General features: G+C 42.4%; 1 protein-coding gene across 1 annotated transcript; it reads right to left on the bottom strand.

Annotated features, from left to right (window-relative positions):
- Window positions 1-11,406: 11,406 nt before the first annotated feature.
- On the bottom strand, window positions 11,407-18,778 carry LOC308284625 (alpha-amylase). Its single transcript, XM_080725305.1, has 9 exons — window positions 18,352-18,778; window positions 17,333-17,479; window positions 16,134-16,331; window positions 15,228-15,458; window positions 14,687-14,820; window positions 13,795-14,017; window positions 13,408-13,529; window positions 12,775-12,900; window positions 11,407-11,628 (listed from the first exon to the last, which is right to left on the bottom strand). The coding sequence occupies exons 1-9, from the start codon at window positions 18,517-18,519 to the stop codon at window positions 11,439-11,441; spliced, it is 1,539 nt and encodes a 512-aa protein (XP_080581431.1). The 5' UTR covers window positions 18,520-18,778; the 3' UTR covers window positions 11,407-11,438.
- Between the last annotated feature and the right edge of the window lie 3,280 nt (window positions 18,779-22,058).

The following is a 22,058-nucleotide window of genomic DNA, read 5'->3' as shown; positions in this document are numbered from 1 at the left end:
TCTATTCAATCCAATCTTTATTGTCAGACCCAAGGGAGATCCATATCACAATAAAAACACAACAAAAAAGAACAGATTAAGACTTCCACCATGTTCAGTTTCAAACACACAGATGGTTCCACAACGCACCAATGGTTCCACAGTCTAGAGGAGAACCTGACCGAACTACATAGGGTTGGTTTTGACAGCAATGATGTCATTTACTGACTCAGATGCTCTACACATAAATCTATACATAAGACTGCGTAGCACAGCAGAGCAGCTCTGTCTGTCTGTCTGTCTGTCTGTCTGTCTGTCTGTCTGTCTGTCTGTCTGTCTGTCTGTCTGTCTGTCTGTCTGTCTGTCTGTCTGTTTGTCTGTCTATGGAGAGAGAGAGAGAGAGAGAGAGAGAGAGAGAGAGAGAGAGAGAGAGAGAGAGAGAGAAAATATACTACAGACTCGGTCCATCACCCTTGTGATTGTAATCCTGACTCGTCCTTGCTTCAACACTGCCCCCATGTGACCAGGACTTGAATGTTCCTGTGTGTTACATACACAGTTTGTCCATATCTGTATATTCACCTGTTATACTTATAATAATTAGTACCTAAGATATAGGTGTCATAGCAGCAACATTGTTTCTTTTCTTTTTTAATTGAATACTTTATTAATCAGAGTAGCAGGTGGTACAGTAAGACATTTATTTTTAAGTCCTGGGGGCTTGTTTCCATTGTGGTCCTATCATTCAATTCATCAACATAGCATAACTATTAACACAATAATACATGTCATCAACCTATACAAACACTATATGTAGCCTGCAAAAGAGATGGTAAAATGACATTTAACTCCCCTTCTAAAAGTGAAACGCAGAAACGGTCAATAACCAAACCATGACACACACACAAAAAAAACACAAAAATGAAATGAAATAGCTGGATTCTGGCACTACACATTTAGGCGCTACACACCTAAGGCACGCCGCACTAGGCATTCTTCTAGGCATTCTCTGAAAGAATGGGTTAACATGTGCAAAGTCTGTCAATAAACTAACCATTTTGTGCAGGTTATCAGCAGTGAATATATGAATGAATATACTGTACATCTGTTGCCAATGAGAATATGTGAATGAATGAGAAAGAATATGCTTACAGTGTTCAGTCTACCAACAGTGAATATATGATACAGTCTATCAACCGCCTATCAACGATGAATATATGAATGCATTACAAGTAGTCCAACCATGTGCAAGTGTGACAAAGCTGGAGTGATCCCAAAAGAGCAGAACAGACAGACCGGTCCTAAGTACTCATATGGGGTTCAAGCTTGGTTGTGGAGTCTGATGGCTGAAGACTGGCACAATCCAAGTATGGCTCTGCAGTAACCATTCTCTCTTTCTCTTTCTCTCTCTCTCTCTCTCTCTCTCTCTCTCTCTCTCTCTCTCTCTCTCTCTCTCTCTCTCTCTCTCTGTCCTCGACTTATGATGAACTTCAGAACTTGTTGTGTGTGAACACCAAAAACAGAACCTTAGTCTCGACACGTATAACACAAATGGGCCATTTTAATACAGTATCTGGCTTAAAGTCCTGTTCGCAATTTGGTGTTAGGGGAGTTTCTCACCTGAACTGAGTCAGTGGGTCCCTAGACATGAAAAATCACAGAGGTGCTCGTCCGCCATAGTGCCAGGAATGGCGCAATGGCCAAATCAAATATGGCTGCCATCGGCTATGATGAAAATCCAACTTTTCTGTTTCTGGGTGTATATGCACATGTAATACCTCTATTGGACTAATTGTGGTGTGGGGAATTCATTTCTGATATTGTTTTGACCATTTTGGGCGATTTGGACCTCAAAAGGTCATGGTCAAGGTCATTTTGCTATTCCGAAGACCGTGGGCCATAACTTGGCCATTGTTAGGAGTAAAAACAGGTGCAGTAGGTCTAAATCAACTAATGCTGACATGTATAATTCATTTCTGACATTGTTTTGACCATTAAGGATCATCTTGTCTTTGAAATATCAATGTCAATGCCATTTTCTAAAAACGATTTTGTTCATTACTTGCACTTTTATAGTATTTTTTGTAAGTTTGTTACTATTTTATAGTAAGTTTGTTTTGTTTATAACAAAAGACATACTAGTGGGAAATACAACAAGTAAACATCCACATTTAACTCACACAACAAAAGCACACACAAAATTAAATAACAATTTCCCTCAAAGTGCACCATATTGGGATTGTGTGCATCCAAGTTAGTATGATGTGTTTTTACAGGATGTATTCAGCAAGGCAGCCATATCCTCGAGAGTCGAAGTGTTCCTTGCATCCGTCCATGTTCCATGTTCCATCTTTCCTCAGGTTCCTTGGCTGTTGCAAGCAGGTGGCAAGACATGCACTAGAAAGGTGCCTTGTTGGTCTCAGGCAGCAGTTGTACTTCTCTGCTACCAATGCTGTCTTGTTCTGTCAAGGTCTTTGCCTCTCCAAAGTTTTTTAGATATTGTATTCGGTCAGAAGCCATAGCTGCATGCTTAGTCCCCACCTGGCCCATACAGTCATCTCCAGTTTCCAAGGCATATGTCCCCTGATCACTGTCTTGGCTAGTGGTGCTCCAAGATGAGAGACTGCTTGATGCTGTAGAAGCATGTGCCGCTGCACACAGTGCCATACTGCTACCAGATCTACTTAATCCCCAGTGCTTGGAAGTATCACTACGACAACTCTCTGGGGTCCACTCATAATCCTGGCGACCCATTATTCACTCCATTAGGTTAGGGTTATGGGTAGGTTTAGTTATAATAGGGCCAGTTGACTCCACATGTACCAGCAGCTTGGTGACAGCCTCCTCAATCTAGTTCAATCTTTGGGATCTCTTCACCTCCAGCCCCTTTTGCAGGGAGCCACTCATCATCATCAGAGATAACAGAGTCGATAGACGCACCCATCCCTCATCAACTTTACAAATCCTGGGTGTCTGAGGAGAACAACCAGCTCTCCAGCTGTGTGTTCGGAATATGGTGTCCATTCAAGCTTGTGGCGATGTAGGTAGAACGGCTGCCTTGGAATCTGAAGGTTCCAGGGTCGAGCCAAATTTATGTCTCCTCCTGCTTATTTGTCGAAGTGTCCTTAAGCAAGACACTGAACCCCTAACTGCTCCCTATGAGCACCTTGCATGGTTTCTTGGTGTGAATGTATGTGTGAATGTGTGTGTTAATGGGTGAATGTGAAATACATTGTACAGCGCTTTGGAGAAGAGCGCTATATACTGTAAATGCAGTCCATTTACCATTATCAGCTCTGTTGTCTCTGTTGATGATGTCGCTAGTGGAGAAGAGATCCCAGACATCTTGAATAGGATTGAGGAGACTGACACAGCCTCCATTATAACTAAGTATATCCCTAACCTTCACTAACCTAATGGTCAGAATAATGGGATGTCGGAACTATGAGCGGACCCCAGAGAGTTGTTGTCTCCTTCACATTACTGCTATACTACACCCCATATTTCCAAGCACTGGGGATGAAGGAGATCTGGCAGCACTGGTGAGACTCACTTGCACTGCATCAAGCAGTCTCATCTTGGAGCACCACTAGCCAAGACAGTGATCAAGGCACATATGCCTTGGAGACAGGAGATGACTGCATGGGCCAGGTGAGGATTAAACATGTAGTTATGGCTTCTGACCGAGTACAATGTCTAACAAACTTTGGAGAGGCAAAGACCTTGACAGAACAAGACACAGTATTGGTAGCAGAGAAGTACAACTGCTGAGACCAACAAGGCACCTTTCTAGCGCATTTCTTGCCACCTGCTTGAACAGCCAAGGAACCTGAGGAAAGACTAGAACCAATGGAACATGGAACAGGGCATGACATAAAGGCTTGTCCTGTTGTCCGGGACAAGTGCCCATACTATGGAGTGGAGGGAGCAAGGGGGGTCATTAGCCGTCCTTTTGTTATTATTTCAATGTATGAATTTTTTATCCGGACAAGTGACTTTTGTCTCCGGACAAGTGAATGGGAAATATACTTGTCCAAAGGACAACTGCCTCAAAAAGTCAATGTCAAGCTCTGATGGATGGAAGGAGCACTTTGACTTTAGTACACTCCTGCCATGTCTGAAGCAAGACACTCGACACTGACGGAGTTCTGTGCATCATATTTTGCCATGGAACAATGCCAAATCCATCCTGTAAAAACACCTCATACTAACTTGCATGCACACAATCCCAATATGGTGCACTTTGACGGAAATTGTTATTTAATTTGTGTGTGATTTTGTTTGTCACTTTTATTCGTAAATAGTCTTATTTGCTCATTTAAACACCCATTTTAAACCCCAATTTAAAGTTAAACGTGGATGCTTACTTGTTGTATTTCTCACTAGTATGTCTTTTGTTATAAACAAAACAAACTTACTATAAAATAGTAACAAACTTACACAAAATACAATAAAGGGGCAAGTAATGAACAAAATCGTTTTTGAAAAATGGCATTGAGATTGATATTTCAAAGACAAGATGATCCTTAATGGTCAAAACAATGTCAGAAATGAATTATACATGTCAGCATTAGTTGATTTAGACCTACTGCACCTGTTTTTACTCCTAACAATGGCCAAGTTATGGCCCACAGTCTTCGGAATAGCAAAATGACCTTGACCATGACTTTTTGAGGTCCTAATCACCCAAAATGGTCAAAACAATATCGGAAATGAATTCCCCACACCACAATTGGTCCAAATAGAGGTATTACATGTGCATATACACCCAGAAACAGAAAAGTTGGATTTTCATCATAGCCGATGGCAGCCATATTTGATTTGGCCATTTGCGCCATTCGTGGCACTATGGCGGACGAGCACCTCTGTGATTTTTAATGTCTAGGGACCCACTGACTCAGTTCAGGTGAGAAACTCCCCTAACACCAAATTGCGAACAGGACTTTAAGCCAGATACTGTATTATTTATGTAGAATTCATATTTCCTGCTGCGATAAATCAGAACCACGCCTTTTATAGCTGTCAACCAACAAAGAATTCATCTTGTGTACAATGTTTTCTGTTTGTTTGTTTGTAGATCAGCTATTTCCAATGTGCACGCAACTACAGTAAGTAAAAAAAATAAAATAAAAAAAAGATGAAGAAAATCAGGCATTGCAGTGGTGGCCGAGAAAGGTGGCTGATTAGAGCCATCACTTGGGTCTCCTTCATCCTTGAGTTTGTGACAAGTCCTCCTGCTGCCCGGGCTGATGTGTGACAGTGAGGCTTCCTGGTGTGCCATATGAAATATGAAACAGGACGGGCAGACGCTGTTGACAGCCGTGTCACAAAGCATCAGCCAGGCTGACAGGACCCAGAGGACCCTGACCTGCTCCACTGACGCCTCGCCGGCTAATCGGAAGGTACAGGCCCCCTCGCACGCTGACGGGCCCAGAGATGGCGAGAGGGTCAATAATTTAGCAGGTGCAATATGTTGAGGCTACGCGGTAAAGATCCTGGGGGTTAATTTAAAACCCTTAACGTGTAAGAACTGGACCCGCGGGGCCATTTTTACACTCTTAGACGCAGGGTAGGGATGGGACGATATGAAAATGTCATATCACGATTATTATGACAAAAGAAATCGTGATTTACGATATTATCGCGATCAAAATCCATTATCCTGTGGCGGAACATTTGGCAAAAAATAGCCGATCTACAAGCTCACAACGCATTACAACACTAGATCGGCTGTTTTTGGCAAAGATATTTGATTGAGAGTGAAAAAACTGTATCAAGTACGTATATTAGTACCTGTTACCAATTACAGAGTGTTTAAGTGGTACCGGATATGCAGCTCTGCAAATAAAAGGTGAATTGATCCCTGTGCATGACGGAGGACGATATCACGGTAAATTAAATCTCGACGATACGATTATCGTAGTGTTATCGTAAGTGTTTTTTATCACGATATACGATAATATCGCATATCGTCCCATCCCTAACGCAGGGTTACATTTCTTCTTTTCTCCTCTTCTCTCTCTATCCATCTCCATCTCTATCTCTCTCTCTCTCTCTGCCTCTTTCTGTTGCTCGCTCTCGTTCTATTCCGTCCTGTGAAAAACAGACGGTTTAAATCACTGCCCCGTCCTGCTTTGAGGTTAGTTCACCGAAGCCCCAAGGGCATTCACCGTTTCTATTAGAATGCGTTGACAGTAGTCAAGGCTATGACCTATAACTATATACTGTAGCCTCAAATTACTTAAATTCTGTATAATTACCTTCTGTAATAACATAATACAACACATGGGTGTGATTTGGATGACTCACAGGCACACACATTGTCAGCAGTTAAATTCTTAGTCACTGTAAAGCACCAATGGGTAATTGCTCTTCCACTGAACATTGTGCATCGTCTTTATTCTCCCAACAAGGCAAAAAAGTAGAATTCTGTGGTAAATTGCTTTCTTACCTTGTTTTCTTGGTATTTAGCCTGCCGTTGTGAACTGTATAAGGTGTATGGAGTTACATTTGTGTCTTTATTATCCAAGCAAAAGAAAAAGAATTGAGAGATAAAAAATTAAAACACAGCAAAAAAAATGTATCCAAGCAAAATAAAAAGTATTGAGAGATAAAAAAATTTAAACACAGGCTCAGCCGAAATGTTTTGAGACTAAATACCCAGAAAACAAGGTAAGAAAGCGATTTATCACGAAATTCTTTAAGAATTTCCCAAGTTCCTGTCTGTCTGTCTGTCTGTCTGTCTGTCTGTCTGTCTGTATGTCCATATGTTCATCTCTCTCTCTCTCTCTCTCTCTCTCTCTCTCTCTCTTTCTCTCTCTCTCTCTCTCTCTCTCTCTCTCTCTCTCTCTCTCTTTCTTTTCTCCCCCTTTCTCTCTTTCTCTGTCTCTTTTTTTGTTAATTCCCACTCGCATACTCACTCTAGCACACACACACACACACACACACGCACACACACACACACACACACACACACACACACACACACACACACACACACACACACACACACACACACACACACACACACACTCTATCCCCCTAGCTGGTGGGGTCACGTTGCCATGAGAACTGAGTTGAGCGCAATGTTCCGGCAGGTGTCACCTTTGCTGTCTCACCTCTAGTTGTCTAGCACTCCAGTGTCACCAGAGTCCAGAGAGCCACTGACAGCCACTCAGTAGGTGGGCTGGGGGGGGGGGGGGGGGGGGATGACAAAGAAACAGAAAGTGGACTTGACATTTTTGTTTCCAGATTTCGTTTTTTAAATTAGCAGAGCTACAAGATGCGACACGTGGTGAGCATGTGGACTGGCTATTTTTTTTTTTCACACACACACGTCCCTGTGCGGCCCTAATGACGGATGCCAGCTCTGCACTGGGGTGAAACTGACATGGCCGCGGTGTGATGGTGAGGAGTTGTCCCCGAAGACCAGAGAGGAATACACAATGCAAGGAGAGGTAAGAACACACTACCCATGTTAAAGCCCTCCCTTCTCACAACATTGCTCACATTTGACCAATTTGATGAGTTTTCTGTGTGTCTTGTTTCGTTATCGTTGTCCATGTCCTGTTGCATAAAAAATGTCTTGCTATTATGGGGAGATGATATAGGCCTATACAGTATGAAAAGATAAAAGTCCGCAAAACAGCTTTGCTCCTCAGTGTTTTGTTTATTTTTTAAAGACATTACAGAGTACACAACGTTTCGGCCATTGTTGCCACCTGTTTTTAACAAATACAATATACAGTGCCATGGTCACAGGATCAATATCTACTGAGCTTATCCATATACTGATAAGGGGCTGGCTGGGGATCAGTGTCCAAGAAATGTTGTGTTTATTTGCTGAACATCCAAGACATTCAAAGTTAATTCATTTACAGAGCTGGTGATGTAAACAGCATGCACTTGATAATCCATTGAGGAGCATTTGGTCTCATTTCGGTCAAATGTGACCACTGTAGAAGAATCACTATTCACTAACTATGTTGGCTGAGCTACAACATTCTGAATATAATAATAAATAAATAATAATGATAACAAACCTTGCCCGTTCGAAGATATGTGCTCTGAATTATGTGCATTTTGGGTTATGGTGTGTGCAGGGATTGAATGAGTCTCAGAAGTAATGTTGAAGAACCCAGACCTATCAGTGATGTCATTCTTCTCCAAATTTGGGCACTGTCTCAGCATGCGGCTGTACATGCGATGTTATCAGTGTTGTCAGTTTCCTCCAACTTTGGGCACTGTTATCAGTGATGTCAGCATACGTGTATATCAGACAGACATCGGACAGACAGACATTTGGTCCTTTATTAGTAGGATAATAATTGCATTAACCTTTTTTAATATTTTTATTCATGTAGTATATTCCTCAGAAATTACATCTTCTTGCATCTTCTTGCAATCAGCAATCTTGTACTTGTGTATTCACCATATTCCTGGCCCTCTCTATGGAGGCTGCCATTTTCTTTTACAGAGGGCGCTAGAGAGTTTTTCTCTGTGTGCTGCTTCAAAAACATCTTTTCACTTCCTCCCAAGTCTAAGAACAAGAGATCCCAAGTAAGGAAGTGACATGGAATTGTCTGTTGCCAGATATTGCCAAAGAAACAAGCGGCCAGGTCTATGCAAAAGAAGCCCAATAGAATTAACTAGGTTCAGTTTTACTACTTTGCATTTATATTTGAAAATAGCAGATCAGCAAGCTCACATTGTGTCAAATTGCGACGCATTGTGAGCTTGTATATTTGCTATTTAAAAAATATTGAGAAAAAAAAACTAAAATAATTTGAATATTTTTGAAACATTTTAACAACACAAATCTGTGTGGCGGTCCCTGGCACCACATATTTTTAGATGGGAGTCTGCGACTGTGGACAAATATGTTAATCTGGGGTCCTTGATATGAAAAGATTTGGGATCCACTGGTTTAAAAAATATTAGAAAGTAAGCCCAATAAACAACTACACAAATTGCTTATTATAAGCAGACATGGCAACACCGGTTCATGCGGAGCCCAGAGCCCAGAGCGCCTCTACTGACACTTTAATGCAAGGACACAGGAAACCAAATGATGTTTTTTATTTTCTTTCAGGATATGAACAGGAAGCCGGGGGCGGGGCCAGGAATATGGTGAATAACGTTGAAGAAAGTCTCAAGCAGTAATAGGCAACAAACATAATGTTGTTGTCGGGTGGAAACCTCGTATATCCAAGTTTCAAATTTGTACGTTCTTTGGCAAAGTAAAGCCTTGCTTCATCATACAAGGCGGTGCGAGGCGTTGGGTGCTTGTAGATCGGCTGTTTTCACTAGTTTAAATCATTTTTAAAATGATAAATGCAAAACTAACGGTTTTGGACATACAAGGTTTTCACCTGACAACGACAATAAAATCTCTGACGGGTGGAAACCTCATCTGTCCAAAGCTGTGAATAAAAAGCAGCAGATCTACAACCTCGAAACGTGGCACTTCGTGCCGCGTTTCGAGCTTGCGGATCTGCTACTTTTGATGCTTTTGTGTGACGCTGTAGTATGATCAATTTAGGCCATTCATTTACAATAAAACCCACAAATCCACAACGAATATGGAGATAAGAGGTTCCGACGATAACCATGCACAATGGGAAGGTGTGAACTTATGTAATGGTGTCTGTACGCAGTACAACCCCATCCTTTGATGTGATCCTGCATGACCTCCCATGGAGCAGCCTGTGTTCCTCTGTGCCCATTAGTGTGTTCTGATCGAGGAGTTGTCAGCGTGTGTTCTCCACCTGTATACCTGCCTATACTGTCCCTCCATCCGTCCATTCCTTCATACCTTCATCTCACTAAAAGACCAATTATACTTTGTTATACTGTGTAGGCGACGCAGGTGTCGCGTGCTTAAAACAAGCTTGTATATATACTAGTAAGACCAGGGGAGGCCTTAGCTATGTTTCACCAGTTTCAATTGAAACGGGCCTCAGCCACCAGGGGGCCTCCAAGAGCTAGCCAGCAAGCCTTGTTGAACTTGCAACACACTTATAACACTTTTTAATAATCATATATCCTTGTTAATATAACACCATTTAGGTCAATGCTATAACATTATGTAGTGATATAATAATAATATATAAATGGCAGCCAGTCATTGACTATAGGTCAACTTCTGTGTGTGGTTGTTGCGCGGCTACTGTGGCCTTGGTCCGCTAGCGGCAGCGCGGGGGGGCCTCATCAATAGCTCTTGAAACGGGCCTCCAGATTACTAAGGCCGCCCCTGAGTAAGACGCCTCAGGGCGACATGCCTCAGGACCCATACCGATCCATTCGGTTTCATTTGTACGCTCTCAGAGTTACTATGTGGTACAGTATGTGTCTATCTGCACCCCGGGTGGTCCCCGGACCCCTACTTTGAGATCCAGTGCGTTACCTCTCTCCACTCCTCCATCCCACCTTCCATCCATCACTCTACTACTGTACCTCCCCTCCATAACTTCCTCCTCCCATCATCCCTCCATGTCTTAGGGCTGTCACGATATGACATTTTACATGACGATTAATTGTCACTCAAATAATTGGCGATTAACGATTTAATTGTGTTTTTGTCGTTGATAATTACATTTCTGTTTGGCTTTTAGGCTTTGAAATTGTACATTGCAGATATGACACATAACCTCAATACACAAATAAATTACTGACATATTTGACAACTTACTACTTAAAAAATAACATTGATAGTGGAAATCTACAAGCTCACAACGCGTCGTGATGCAACGCGTTGTGAGCTTGTAGATTTGCTATTTCCACTATTTCTGTCATTTTTCAACATTCACGATTATGACGATTATGACAAAATAATTGCGATAATGTCAAATAATCACGATTAGACGATTATGTAATAATTGTGACAGCCCTACTATGTCTGTCTCTCTCTCTCTCTCTCTCTCTCTCTCTCTCTCTCTCTCTCTCTCTCTCTCTATCTTTCTCTGTACTGATGGGCAGCAGGCACGTTCATGGCCGTGTGGAAAGGCTTCGCTCTCCTCTGCAGGAGGGCTTGGCAGGTGAAGATGATGAACGCTGGACCCTCGTGCCAGATGTCAGAGAAGGTCTCACGTGTGTTTCTCTATTCGTCATATGACTGTTGTATGAAGGGCATAAGTGATTAATATGACGTCACTGTTGGGCAGAAACCCAACAGTTTGTAAATGAACTATACTTACTCATACATACTACAGTGACACACAGAAGTATATGTTTTGTCTTATGTCTGTGCCTGTCCAGCCTAAAACCCAATTAGAAATTAAGCTTAAAAGGTACACAATCTTGTATATACTGTATACGATTTACCCAGGTTTGTCGTTTCATCCAAAACCTTGAAACCCATGATATTGACCATTAAAAGCTTGAGTCTTTGGCAAAAAAGACAGTCCACAACATTCTAATTTACAGACACAGTTTTATTGCAAGCGGAGTTGTGCATGTATCTACAGCTTGGAGTCGGCATGAATCGCCACGAAGGGATCTTCGTCTCTATTGCTGATCTTGAAGTGGGCGCGGCCGTCGCCCCCGACATGGATCTGCTTTCCGGTGCACCTGCCTCCGTCCTTCTGGCCGGAGATGACGTCACAGTAGGTGCCACCAGGCATGCCGGTGTTCAGAGTCACATCCAGGTCCCTGAGAGTGTCACAGGACAATAGGAGTGAGACAAATGTAACTAATCGAGTAAGAGGGGCGGCAGTGGCTGAGGAAGTACAACGACAGTCTTGACATCAGAAGGTTCCCGGTTCTTGAGCAAGGCACTTAACCACTAAAACCAATCCCGATGAGCAGGTGTGCCTTGCATAGTTTATTCTGCCAGTGTCAGTGTGTGTGAACTTAGGAAAGCCTGGTAAAGACTCAACGAACACAGCCTTGCAATAGAGAAAGGCCGCCACAGACAGACCCCACTTCCAAGGGAAGACAGGCTATGCACCCACTGCTCACAAAATGTGGTGGAAACAGAGCTACACTTTCTAACCACCTGCCCACTATACCAAGACATCAGAGACAGATACTTCCCACAGATTACACACACCCGAAGTGAGTTTCAAAACATGACCAATGATGAAAAACTCCCATACCTACTGGGAGAAATGCAACAATGTGCGAACACAGCAGCAAGATTTGTGAACTGTTGTGACAAAAGAAGGCTAGAAACACAACCACCAAAAGGACTACAAACCATGGCTTGACATCTAGACCTACTGCACATACAGTATGGAACAGAGCTGCTACCTTTAAATGCATTTTGAGAAGAAATAATGATGCTATTTGTTCGAAAAGCTTTACCCTGTACATATATAAAATGTAACAATGCAACATAACTCTGTTTGGACACTTTATCATGTCAAATGGACTTCACTATCTGTGCATTTAACCTTTCTTTCTTTCTTTCTTTCTTTCTTTCTTTTATTTTTTTGGAAACTATGCTATGTTCAGATGCACTGATAACAGACACGTACTGAAGAACTGAACTAATACAATATAACTTGTGCAATTGGTTTGGTTGTATTTTGCTCTCCCTGCTCTTCTATTGAGACATTTAGATCGTGTCAAAGGTTCATGTCTCACCTAGACACAGGATCTGATAAAAATCTTGACCTGAAGGTCAAGATTCAATGTATCCCCTTGAGCAAGAAGGCAGGCTCAATGGTAAAAATGGAAATGGAAAATGGGAAAACGGGTCCAGGATAGAAGAGGAGAGTTACATAGTGCAGCTTTAAAGTGAATCTGAAAAATCCATTTCAGGATAGCTAGCTGCTGTGAATCGATTGTCCTCACCAGTCATCGTTGTTGAAGACGATGAAACCACGGTTTCCACGTCCAAAGGCGACCTGGTTGTTCCCGTTGTCCCACCAGTTGGAGTGGGGCTGTCCGTTGACCACATTGCGGAAAGTGGCCATGTTCCTGAGGGGACCCAGGGCAAACAATCAATCACACTGTGTACTGTACTGGATTGGATCGTACGGAGCAAGTAATGCATGTTGGAAAGAATTCAGCATTCTGCACTTTGAGGAAAGTATTAATCATGAGTTCAACAAGTTCCAGACAGGAATCAAACTTTTTTTCTTTCTTGTTTTTGTGTTATTCTACTTGGGAATTCAGAGCAAGTCTGGTACAGTCAGCTTTAGCACTCACACAAAGATGTTATTGCACTATTTACAAATGCAAATGTATTTCCTTTTATAAAAAAAATTGTTCTCCTTTTCTTTTGTTCAAAACTAGCTTAACACACTATTTCCTGTACAAGTGTTTAAAGTAGAGAGATTACTCACTAATCTATGAGTAAAGGCAGTAGTGCTCAATGCAATAAAGCCAAGTTTTAATTTAACAGTAAGCGTATTAAGAACTGTATTTTACTGTGTGTCGCACATGCAGCCTAAGAGTTTGAGAACCCATGTTCTAAGGACTCACTTGATCTGACGCCATCTGTGCTCACACACCCAGCCGTCTCCACAGGTCTGGTCGGGGTTGATGGGAACAGGCTTGGTGCTGCCGTCACCGTGGGCTGGAGGCCCCATCCAGTCATTCTGATCCTATGGAAGCACAACACCAGTCAGGAGGCAGCTAGCAGTGAATGTTCCGAAGCTTCGGAAACCGATTGAGAGCTTTGATTGGAGTATGGCTGTCATGTGACGCAATGACCAGCAGATATGAGAATGAGGAATGAGAACAGAGCTGACTGACAGCTCACAGCTGACTACATCTGGGCGGGGCGACTCCCATGTCCTGCATAAACTAACGCGTCGCTTCAAAATGTGTAATAATGCGTTCCCAGTCTAAATGGGTTATTATCTTTACCTTTCCGTTCACAATATGGCGGTTCCAGCGGTAGCTGGACATGACTCTGGTCACTCCGTAGGGGTGGGCCAGCATGTAGGCGACGGCCATCTTGTGGAGCCTGGAGTCCCAGAAGGTGACGATGGAGGCTCCGCCGGCGCCGTGGCCTCTCTGGTTGTCGTGGTTGTCAACGAACACCAGTGCGTTGCCGTTGGGCATGAAGCCCCAACCCTCACCCCAGTTTCTGGATGAGACCAAGCATAGAGGCAGGGGCGTCACAAGGGGGACTGGGTTACTAGGGCCCATTGTGGAGGGGCCTTAATGACTTTATACTTTAGCTATTGAAAAATAGCTGATATAAACTCACAGCGCGGCATGCAAGCTTGTAGATTTGCTATTTTTGAAAAGTTGTGAAAATGTGTGAAAATCTTTGAATATGTTTTTAACATTTGTAACTCATTTTGCTTCTGGGAGTTCCTGGAACTAAATATTTTGAGATGGGGGTCCGTGGCCAAATACATATTATTTTGGAATGAAAAAGTGAAAAGGTTTGAGCACCACTGACATAAAAACATAGGTTTTTCAAAAAACCTTAGAAGGACAGTGCACACAGTGCCGTGCTGTGAGCTTGTGTACAGCGGCGCTGGGTTGGAATCGCACATGAGTTGAAGTGACATCAGGTTGAAGCGACGCTGATTTGCTCGGTTGGAATTTCAACCGAGGAAAACCACTTCAATGAGAGCATCACCAGACCTGGAGCGCCGAAACAATTTTTTAAAGAGGCATAGCTAGCGATTCAGGGACTGGAACCAGGCTATGAGACTATTTATTAGTTGTAAGTACAGCTAGATAATGTCATTCATTGGAATGAAAACCAAATATATGTACAGAATAAACTGATAAACAGACATACTTGGTGTAAGACAGCTTGTCGCCATTCCATTTGCGGAATATTCCGCCCAGTCTGGCACCATATTTAAACTCAGTCACTCTTCCCAGATGGAAGTACTGGTTAGCGCTGATGGGCTCACCACCAAGGTCAATAACCTTGAAAGAACAATAAGACAGGAGTCACAAAGCTTTAGCATGATATTCATTTGGGTTATTTTCCCTTTGAAGCTACAACATAACCATAAGCCCAAGAACTGTAATAAATAACACTGAGAAAACAGTGCCTATTCCTAAAACTAAGTTTGAAGTGAGCGGTGCGTGGCGTGTGTGCATGTGTGTGTGTGAGTGTGTGTGTGTGTGTGACACAACAGTGCCACTTGGTCACCAGTGGTATTTCAGCTCAGTGTGTGTGTGTTTGTGTGACGCAACAGCGCCACTTGGTCACCAGTGGTATTGCAGCTCATGATACGGAGGGACATAGGGACATAGGGACATAGGAACGGACAAAGTCACTCTGAGGAGCGGCTGACCACCGCTCAAAAACCTCAACATCAGCCTAGTACCTCCTGGAAGATGAAGGGCCGGGAACCACCTGGGAACCATCTGGCGTTGAGGTTGTGGAGGCGGCCGTACACGGCTTGCAGGTCACCGGGCCACATGTGCTTGCAGGCATCCACCCTGAATCCAGCCACGCCCATGTCGACCAGCTTGTTCATGTAGTCAGCCACCTTGCCCCTCACGAAGTCCTTCTCCAGGGCCAGGTCCAGCAGACCCACCAGACGGCAGTCGCGAACCTCGGGAAGAAAGCCAGAAAGGTTTTACGTTGAATTCACAACAGCAGCGGCGTTCAACACTTCATGCGTTTTGAGATGGTGGCAAGGTTCAATGCATTGTCTATCTATGGCGTGGTGCTACCGCCACTTTCCCCGTGGCAGCAGGAGGTGGAGCTAGCAAAAAGTGGTGTGGCAAAGTTGAAAAAAAGTTCAACCTTTTCGCTGCTGCTTTGCAGCAAGACACAGTGGCAGCCAAGAAGAAGTACAATGTGGTCTGAAAGGGGACTGCCCATAAGTCCGAAGGTTCATTAGTCCGAATTTAGTTAGGGTTAGGGTTAGAGTTAGGCATAGTATTCTTAACAAATTCGGACTAATGAACCTTCGGACTAATGAACCTTCGGACCAATGCCATAGCACCGTCTGAAATAGGCATGGACTAATCGCTAACGCTTTTGGTGAGAATTCTGCTTCATTGCACTCCCTGTATTCAATACATTTATTATTATTACATAACATAATTTTGAGAGTTTTGAGCAAGTTATTAATTATTTCCTAGTGGTGCCTGTGAGGGGCACACACATTGTTGTCATGTCAAATGGGTCAAATGTTGTCAAAGTCGGGGTGAATAAATCCCAAATAAATCACAGCAGCACAGTATTAGTATTGTTCAGTGAGTAGCTCTCGTGCATGCAGTACCTGATTGGCATCGCCATAATTCTCAATGTTGCCACTGCCAGTCCTGCACTTGTGGTCGTTGAAGTCCCAGTGGGTGTAGGGGATGCTGGGGAAGTCCTTCCTGTTGGCACTGAACCAGCTTCCACAGGAGGAGTGTTTGCCCTCTCCACCACCAGCTCCACACATGTGGTTGATGACAGCATCCACATAGATGTTGACCTGCAGGTAGAAATAATCAACATTAATTCCTGTCCTGTTTTACAATCGCAGAATCTGCGCAGCCGTCTGAAGTTTTGGTATTAGGGGTGCAACGATATAATAACTGAATCGAATTTACAATGCAGACAATTGGTATCGAATCGTTTTGCTGTGCAAAGTATGGAAACCAAGTATTTGTGCCTTGTATTTAGGGAAAATGAAAAAGAGGGCTCTAATTACTTTTCCATTCCATATGTCTGTCTATACATGTGTGTAATCTCTGTGTTCATGTCAATGTGTGGGTTTGCCCATATGTGTTGAAATATAAAGTCAATGTGTGGGTTTGCCCATATGTGTTGAAATATAATGTCCATGTACAGTATTTGCTAGAGAATCACAGTGTTTACTTATTTATATCCATAATAATAGATTTGTTTCCCTTAAAAACATCCACTATTGACACGTTTCACACAGATTTAATTTCTTTGCTAAATAGTTACTATATCGATTTTAAATCATTGAATCGAATTGTATATCGTCCATGTATCGTATCGTCAACCATGTATTGTGATACATATCGTATCGTTAAAATGTATCGTTACACCCCTAGTTGGTATGCAGTCCAACACTGTGGTCTCGAAATGGATATCGCTAAAACTACATTCTGGATTGTCATGGAATTTTCTGAGCACCTTAGGGTTAGGGTTAGGTTAATTTGTACTGATGTTAGGGTCACCCTACTGATGTTGCCATGAAACATGCTGAGCATATTCACGATCCCCTGACCATTACATTGTCAGGGGATCATTATTATGCTTACTCAAATTTTGAGTGACCCCGTGACCTTTCCTCAGGCCACACAAAAACCTAAAAAATCTTCATGGCGGATTGTCATGAAACTGGAGGAGAGGAGACATGCAGGTGCCAGAAGTCGACGAGGAAAGACAGAACCAGATGGAAATGATTTGCCCCTGATGGACAGAAGAAGAAGATTCATTTAAATTAAACAACCGTTTGCTTACCCCGACATTGTTGCACCTGGTGATCATGTCCCTGAGCTCGTGCTCATTGCCAGATCTGGAACACAGGTTGTAGCTGACTGGCTGATACCTTTCCCACCACGGTCTCCAGGGGTTGCTCAAAACAATATTCTCATGGGGGGGAGAGATCTGGCCAGCAAATAAGAAACAAACAACGTTGTCGCCAGGTGGAAACCTTGTATGTCCAAAAGCGTTCGTTTTGTACACAAACGCCTTGCACATGCACACAACGCCTTGCCCCTCAAGGCGTTGTGTGCTTGTAGATCTGGTATTTTCACTAGTTTCGTGCAACAGTCTTGTATGATGAAGCAGGGCTTTACTTTGCAAAAAGAATTTGGAACTTGGAGATACAAGGTTTCTGCTCGACAGTGACGATAAGCACGCGAGATAACCGCTGTTCTCTTCCAACACTGGAGATGGGCCACTCTGTACCCTGGCCCAAGCTGAATCCTAATATTACAAAAATATCTATTTATTTAAACAAAATAAATACTTCCTTGTACGAAGAATAGGGAAAGGAGCTAATTTGCAAGTTCACAATGCATGATATTGCTACGTTTTGTGAGCTTGTAGGTCAGTTATTTTCATTATTAAAAGAAAATCCCCTATAATGTTGCCAAAATAGGGATGCCAGGGTTAACTATTTAAACCCCTGTAGTCTCAGAGAGTCTGACTTGAGTACTTCTTCTGTCTACGTCAAATATCTTTGCCAAAAATAGAGATCTACAACTCACACTGTGTTGCAGCACATTGTGCGCTTGTAGATCTGCTATTTTTGGCTAATGTTCCCTGCAGAATATGGATGCTGGGGTGCACGTTGTCAACAAACTGCACTTTTCAAAATATGGAAATGAAAATCGGCTGTTTTTAAACACTGATGAAACATCTCTATATGAGTTCCCGGACATAAAAAAAAAATATAGGCCTACGTATATATTTACATTTGTCTTACTCTTTCCATCTCAAGTGTGTGAAACACACCAATCATGCATCAGATTTACCTGAACTCCACCATAGCCATTTGGTGCCAGGAAGCGCTCGCACTCGGCTGCGATGTCGGCCCAGCGCCACTCAAACAGGTGGACGATGGCCTGCCTGCCGTGCTTGAGGTTGGGGTTGTGCTGGGCCGCGCTGAGCCCCAACAGAGCCACCAGAATGAACAGCTTCATGTCGGTCCCTGGAGGAAAGCAGATACCTACTGAAGGTTCACCCTTTTTACATTTATACCTGTCGATCCTTCCTTTCAGACCAATGAGAGACCTCCAAAGGGAAGATAAGGGGCTGGCAACAGGTGAACTCTTACGGAATTTTCTCACGCCTTACAACAACATGTTGTAAAACAGTGTGGCAAACAGTGTGAGAGTGAACACAATTTAGATACCAAGAAAGGCAAAACTAGCAGAACATGCAGGGATGTGTTTTCCTGTCAAACACACTGGACTCAATGTCCAGTTTGTTAATGTGGCAGTGTTCCATGTGTGCCAACATCATACTGCAGGACATTGTTTCCCAAACCGTGGGTCGTCACAGAATGGGACGCTCGGTTGGCCAATCAGATGGCGCTGGACTGGCAGGACTCCCTCTTTCCCACTGCAGGGGGCAGAGTGCCTTCCACGAATCCACAACGTTCCACAGTTCCGCACTTCCGCCAGTCCTGTTTTACCAGTCGTGCCAATGAACTGCAGCGGCGGAGGAGGTATCTAGCTTTTTATATCTGTGTGTTTGATGGCCAATAATATCCACCTGAGGGTGCAGTGACTTCACACACCATGCTTTCATATCAAGTCATATGTGACACAGAGGAAATCTGACATAAGGAAATCACTCCTGACAGCTGGCCTCTCTCCTGCAGGAATTTCAAAGCTAGGATGATTCTTTTTGCATATCATCTCAGAGATGTTACTCAACATGCATTATGTAACAAAATGCAATAAAAATAAATCTAACTAGAAGCAGTGCTCTTCCGAGCACAGGTCTCCACCAGGCCGTGCGTCCTGGTGGTGCTACTGTATAATAGGCCAATGTAAAAAGGGTGGCATATGTTCTTCACCTTAGATCTTTCATGGCAATCTGATGCTGCATGCATGATTTGAAGCATTGTGTTCCAAAAATGAGTTTTGCTAAAGTCTACCTGCTGGTGGCGCTATAACAGGCCAATGTGAAAAAGGTAGCATTTGTTCCTTGACCTAGTGGGAATATGTGTGGCAAATTTCACGGTAATCGCAAGCTGCGTTGATGATTTGAGGCATTTTGTTCAAAAACGGAGCAATCCTGCAAGCTTTGGAAGCCAATATTAGCCAATCAGGATGGAATATGAAATACAGACGGATCGGACTTGATCACATGACTATAGAGATACTGTGTACCGATTTGCGTGATTTTTGGATAAAATCTCAAGGAGTAATGTGTTTTACATTAGTCGGCCCAAAGGTGGCGCTATAAAAGGCTGATGTGAAAAATGCAGGGTAAAGGTTTATCCTTAGCCTCTAGGGAGTGCGCTTACAAAGTTTGAAACTGATCGGTGGAGTTATAGGTAAAACCACAAATCGGCCTGTTATAGCGCCACCATGAGGCTGATTAAAAAAGATTTAAGTGGTATTTCTTCCTCGGCCTAGTGGGAACGTGTGTGCGCGATTTCATGATAATTGCACTTTGCGTTTGTGATTTGAGGCATTTTGTCCAAAACGGCTCAATCCTACAAACTTTGGAAGCCAATCTTAGCCAATCAGGATGGAATATGCAAAATCGGACAGATCCGTGTCGATCACATGACTGTTGAGATACTGCCTACCGATTTGTAGGATTTTTGGACAAAATCTGTAAGAGTAGTGCACAGAAATGTGTTTTGCGAACATCGGCCACTAGGTGGCGCTAGAAAAGGCCCATTTGAAAAATTTAGGGCAGAGGTTCTAGATTGGCATCCAGGGAATGTGTGTGCTCACTTTGGCAGCGACCGGGCCAACGGCGACTGAGATTAGCTGCACACAAACTGCGAGGACGCACGGACGGACGCACGGACACACGGACGGACGGACGGACGGACGGAGGGGAAAACATACTCTCCCCCATGCCTTCGGCTGGTGGAGACAATAATGGTCAAATAAAAACATGCTTTACCAAACAGTAGATTTGTCAGCTGATGGTAAAGGTAGTGAAAGTAAAACGAAAGTATTAAAAACATACTATTTACTATGAATAATAACAACTTCTACAAATTCATTGTTGTTATTATGATACATTGAATGTTTTTTTCCCATTATAATATATGCTGACATAGTTCTATAAGTAAGATTTTATTCTTGTTTAAAAAATATGCTCTACCTAACGGTTGAGATGTCTGTTAGTGGTAAAAGAGTAGTGTCTAATCAACAATACACAGTACACCTGTTCACCTATTCAACCTTATCAAAGTTCAACATATTCTCTAAAGTTCATCATCTGTCATTTGTTTTGTCACTAATATGTCAAGAAAATGAAACAATAGTTTTGAATTTGCCGTTATCCAATCTTCAGATTTATGTCCCCAAAATACATGCAATTTGGGCATTTCTGTGCATATAATGCCTAATTTGCATATTTAGAAATATAGTTTCAGAAAACTTGTAATACAAAAAAGCATGTTTTAATGTAAGTAATCAACTGGAGAAGTTTCATTTTATAGCTATCAGTTAAAAATGTTACCCTATTAAATGCACCTTTAACATTAACGTACATGTCTACCGTTTGGTAGAGGCTTATATTTTAATAACTGGTGGGTGTATTGAAAAAAAAACAATTGATTGTTGTTATTATTGCCTATAGGGAATAGAATATGCAAAGAAATATTTTTTTACAGCTTTTTTCTTGGTGCGACCTTCAAAGGGTTAACTCAGTGATGAAGTCGGGCGTTACTGCTCTTGCTCTCTCTCTCTCTCTCTCTCTCAATAGAAGTCTTTCACTCTCACCTTTCTTAAAAAAAAGCAAAAGGCAGGTAGAATAATTGTATATTGCTGGAGCTGAATAACATTGTTTCATACTGTACTAAACATACAGTGTCGTCAGTCAAACAGCAGGTAGAAAACCTTGCATAACACCACATGCTATCTTATCTAAAAAACAACATTGGTAAACTTCCAGGAGAGAGAGGTCACATACAGTATGACAACAACAAAAATAGATGACTCTCTGCTAGGGATGGGACGATGCGCGACATTATCGTTTATCGTGATAAAAAACAATCACGATAATTGTTTCGTGGTGATTGAATTTATCGTGATATCGTCCTCCGTCATGAACAATATTATAAAACATACATAAACCACTATTTTATACTTTTTTGAAAATAGATCTGCTATTTTCAAACATTTTGTACTTTTACTTTTGAATTCCGGACTTTTACTTGTAACAGAGTAGCCTATTTCTACATTTCAGTATCGATACTTTTACTTAAGTATAAACTGTGAGCACTTTTTCCACCACTGCTTTGATTGATTGATTGATTGATTGATTGAAGACTTTATTAGAAGTTTGCATAGGAAAAGGTACAGTTTCATGACGGTACAGTTCACTGGTACAAGGTCTACTAAAAGGAGATCCATGAAAAGACTAAAGTTATTTCCACAGGAAACCATTAAAGTATCTCATATAACATTGAATGACAGACGAATAGAACACAGTACTATGCAGTAGATATGTAAAGAAAAGAAAATGAGAGAACAAAAAAGGAAAA

The sequence above is a fragment of the Nannobrachium achirus genome, assembly GCF_963921795.1.
Source record: "Nannobrachium achirus genome assembly, chromosome: 5".
Classification (NCBI taxonomy): Eukaryota; Metazoa; Chordata; class Actinopteri; order Myctophiformes; family Myctophidae; genus Nannobrachium; species Nannobrachium achirus.
Note: the sequence above shows the minus strand (reverse complement) of the source record. Positions and strands in the feature narration are given on the sequence as shown.

What these genes read in the sequence shown, in the direction of transcription:
- LOC308284625 (XM_080725305.1), bottom strand. Translation starts at nt 18,519, where the DNA reads ATGAAGCTGTTCATTCTGGTGGCTCTGTTGGGGCTCAGCGCGGCCCAG. An exon ending in CCAGGTGCAACAATGTCGGG is followed by an intron (nt 16,332 to 17,332) that starts GTAAGCAAACGG and finishes TTCTACCTGCAG; the next exon opens with GTCAACATCTATGTGGATGC. An exon ending in CACAGATGGCGTCAGATCAA is followed by an intron (nt 12,901 to 13,407) that starts GTGAGTCCTTAG and finishes GGGTCCCCTCAG; the next exon opens with GAACATGGCCACTTTCCGCA.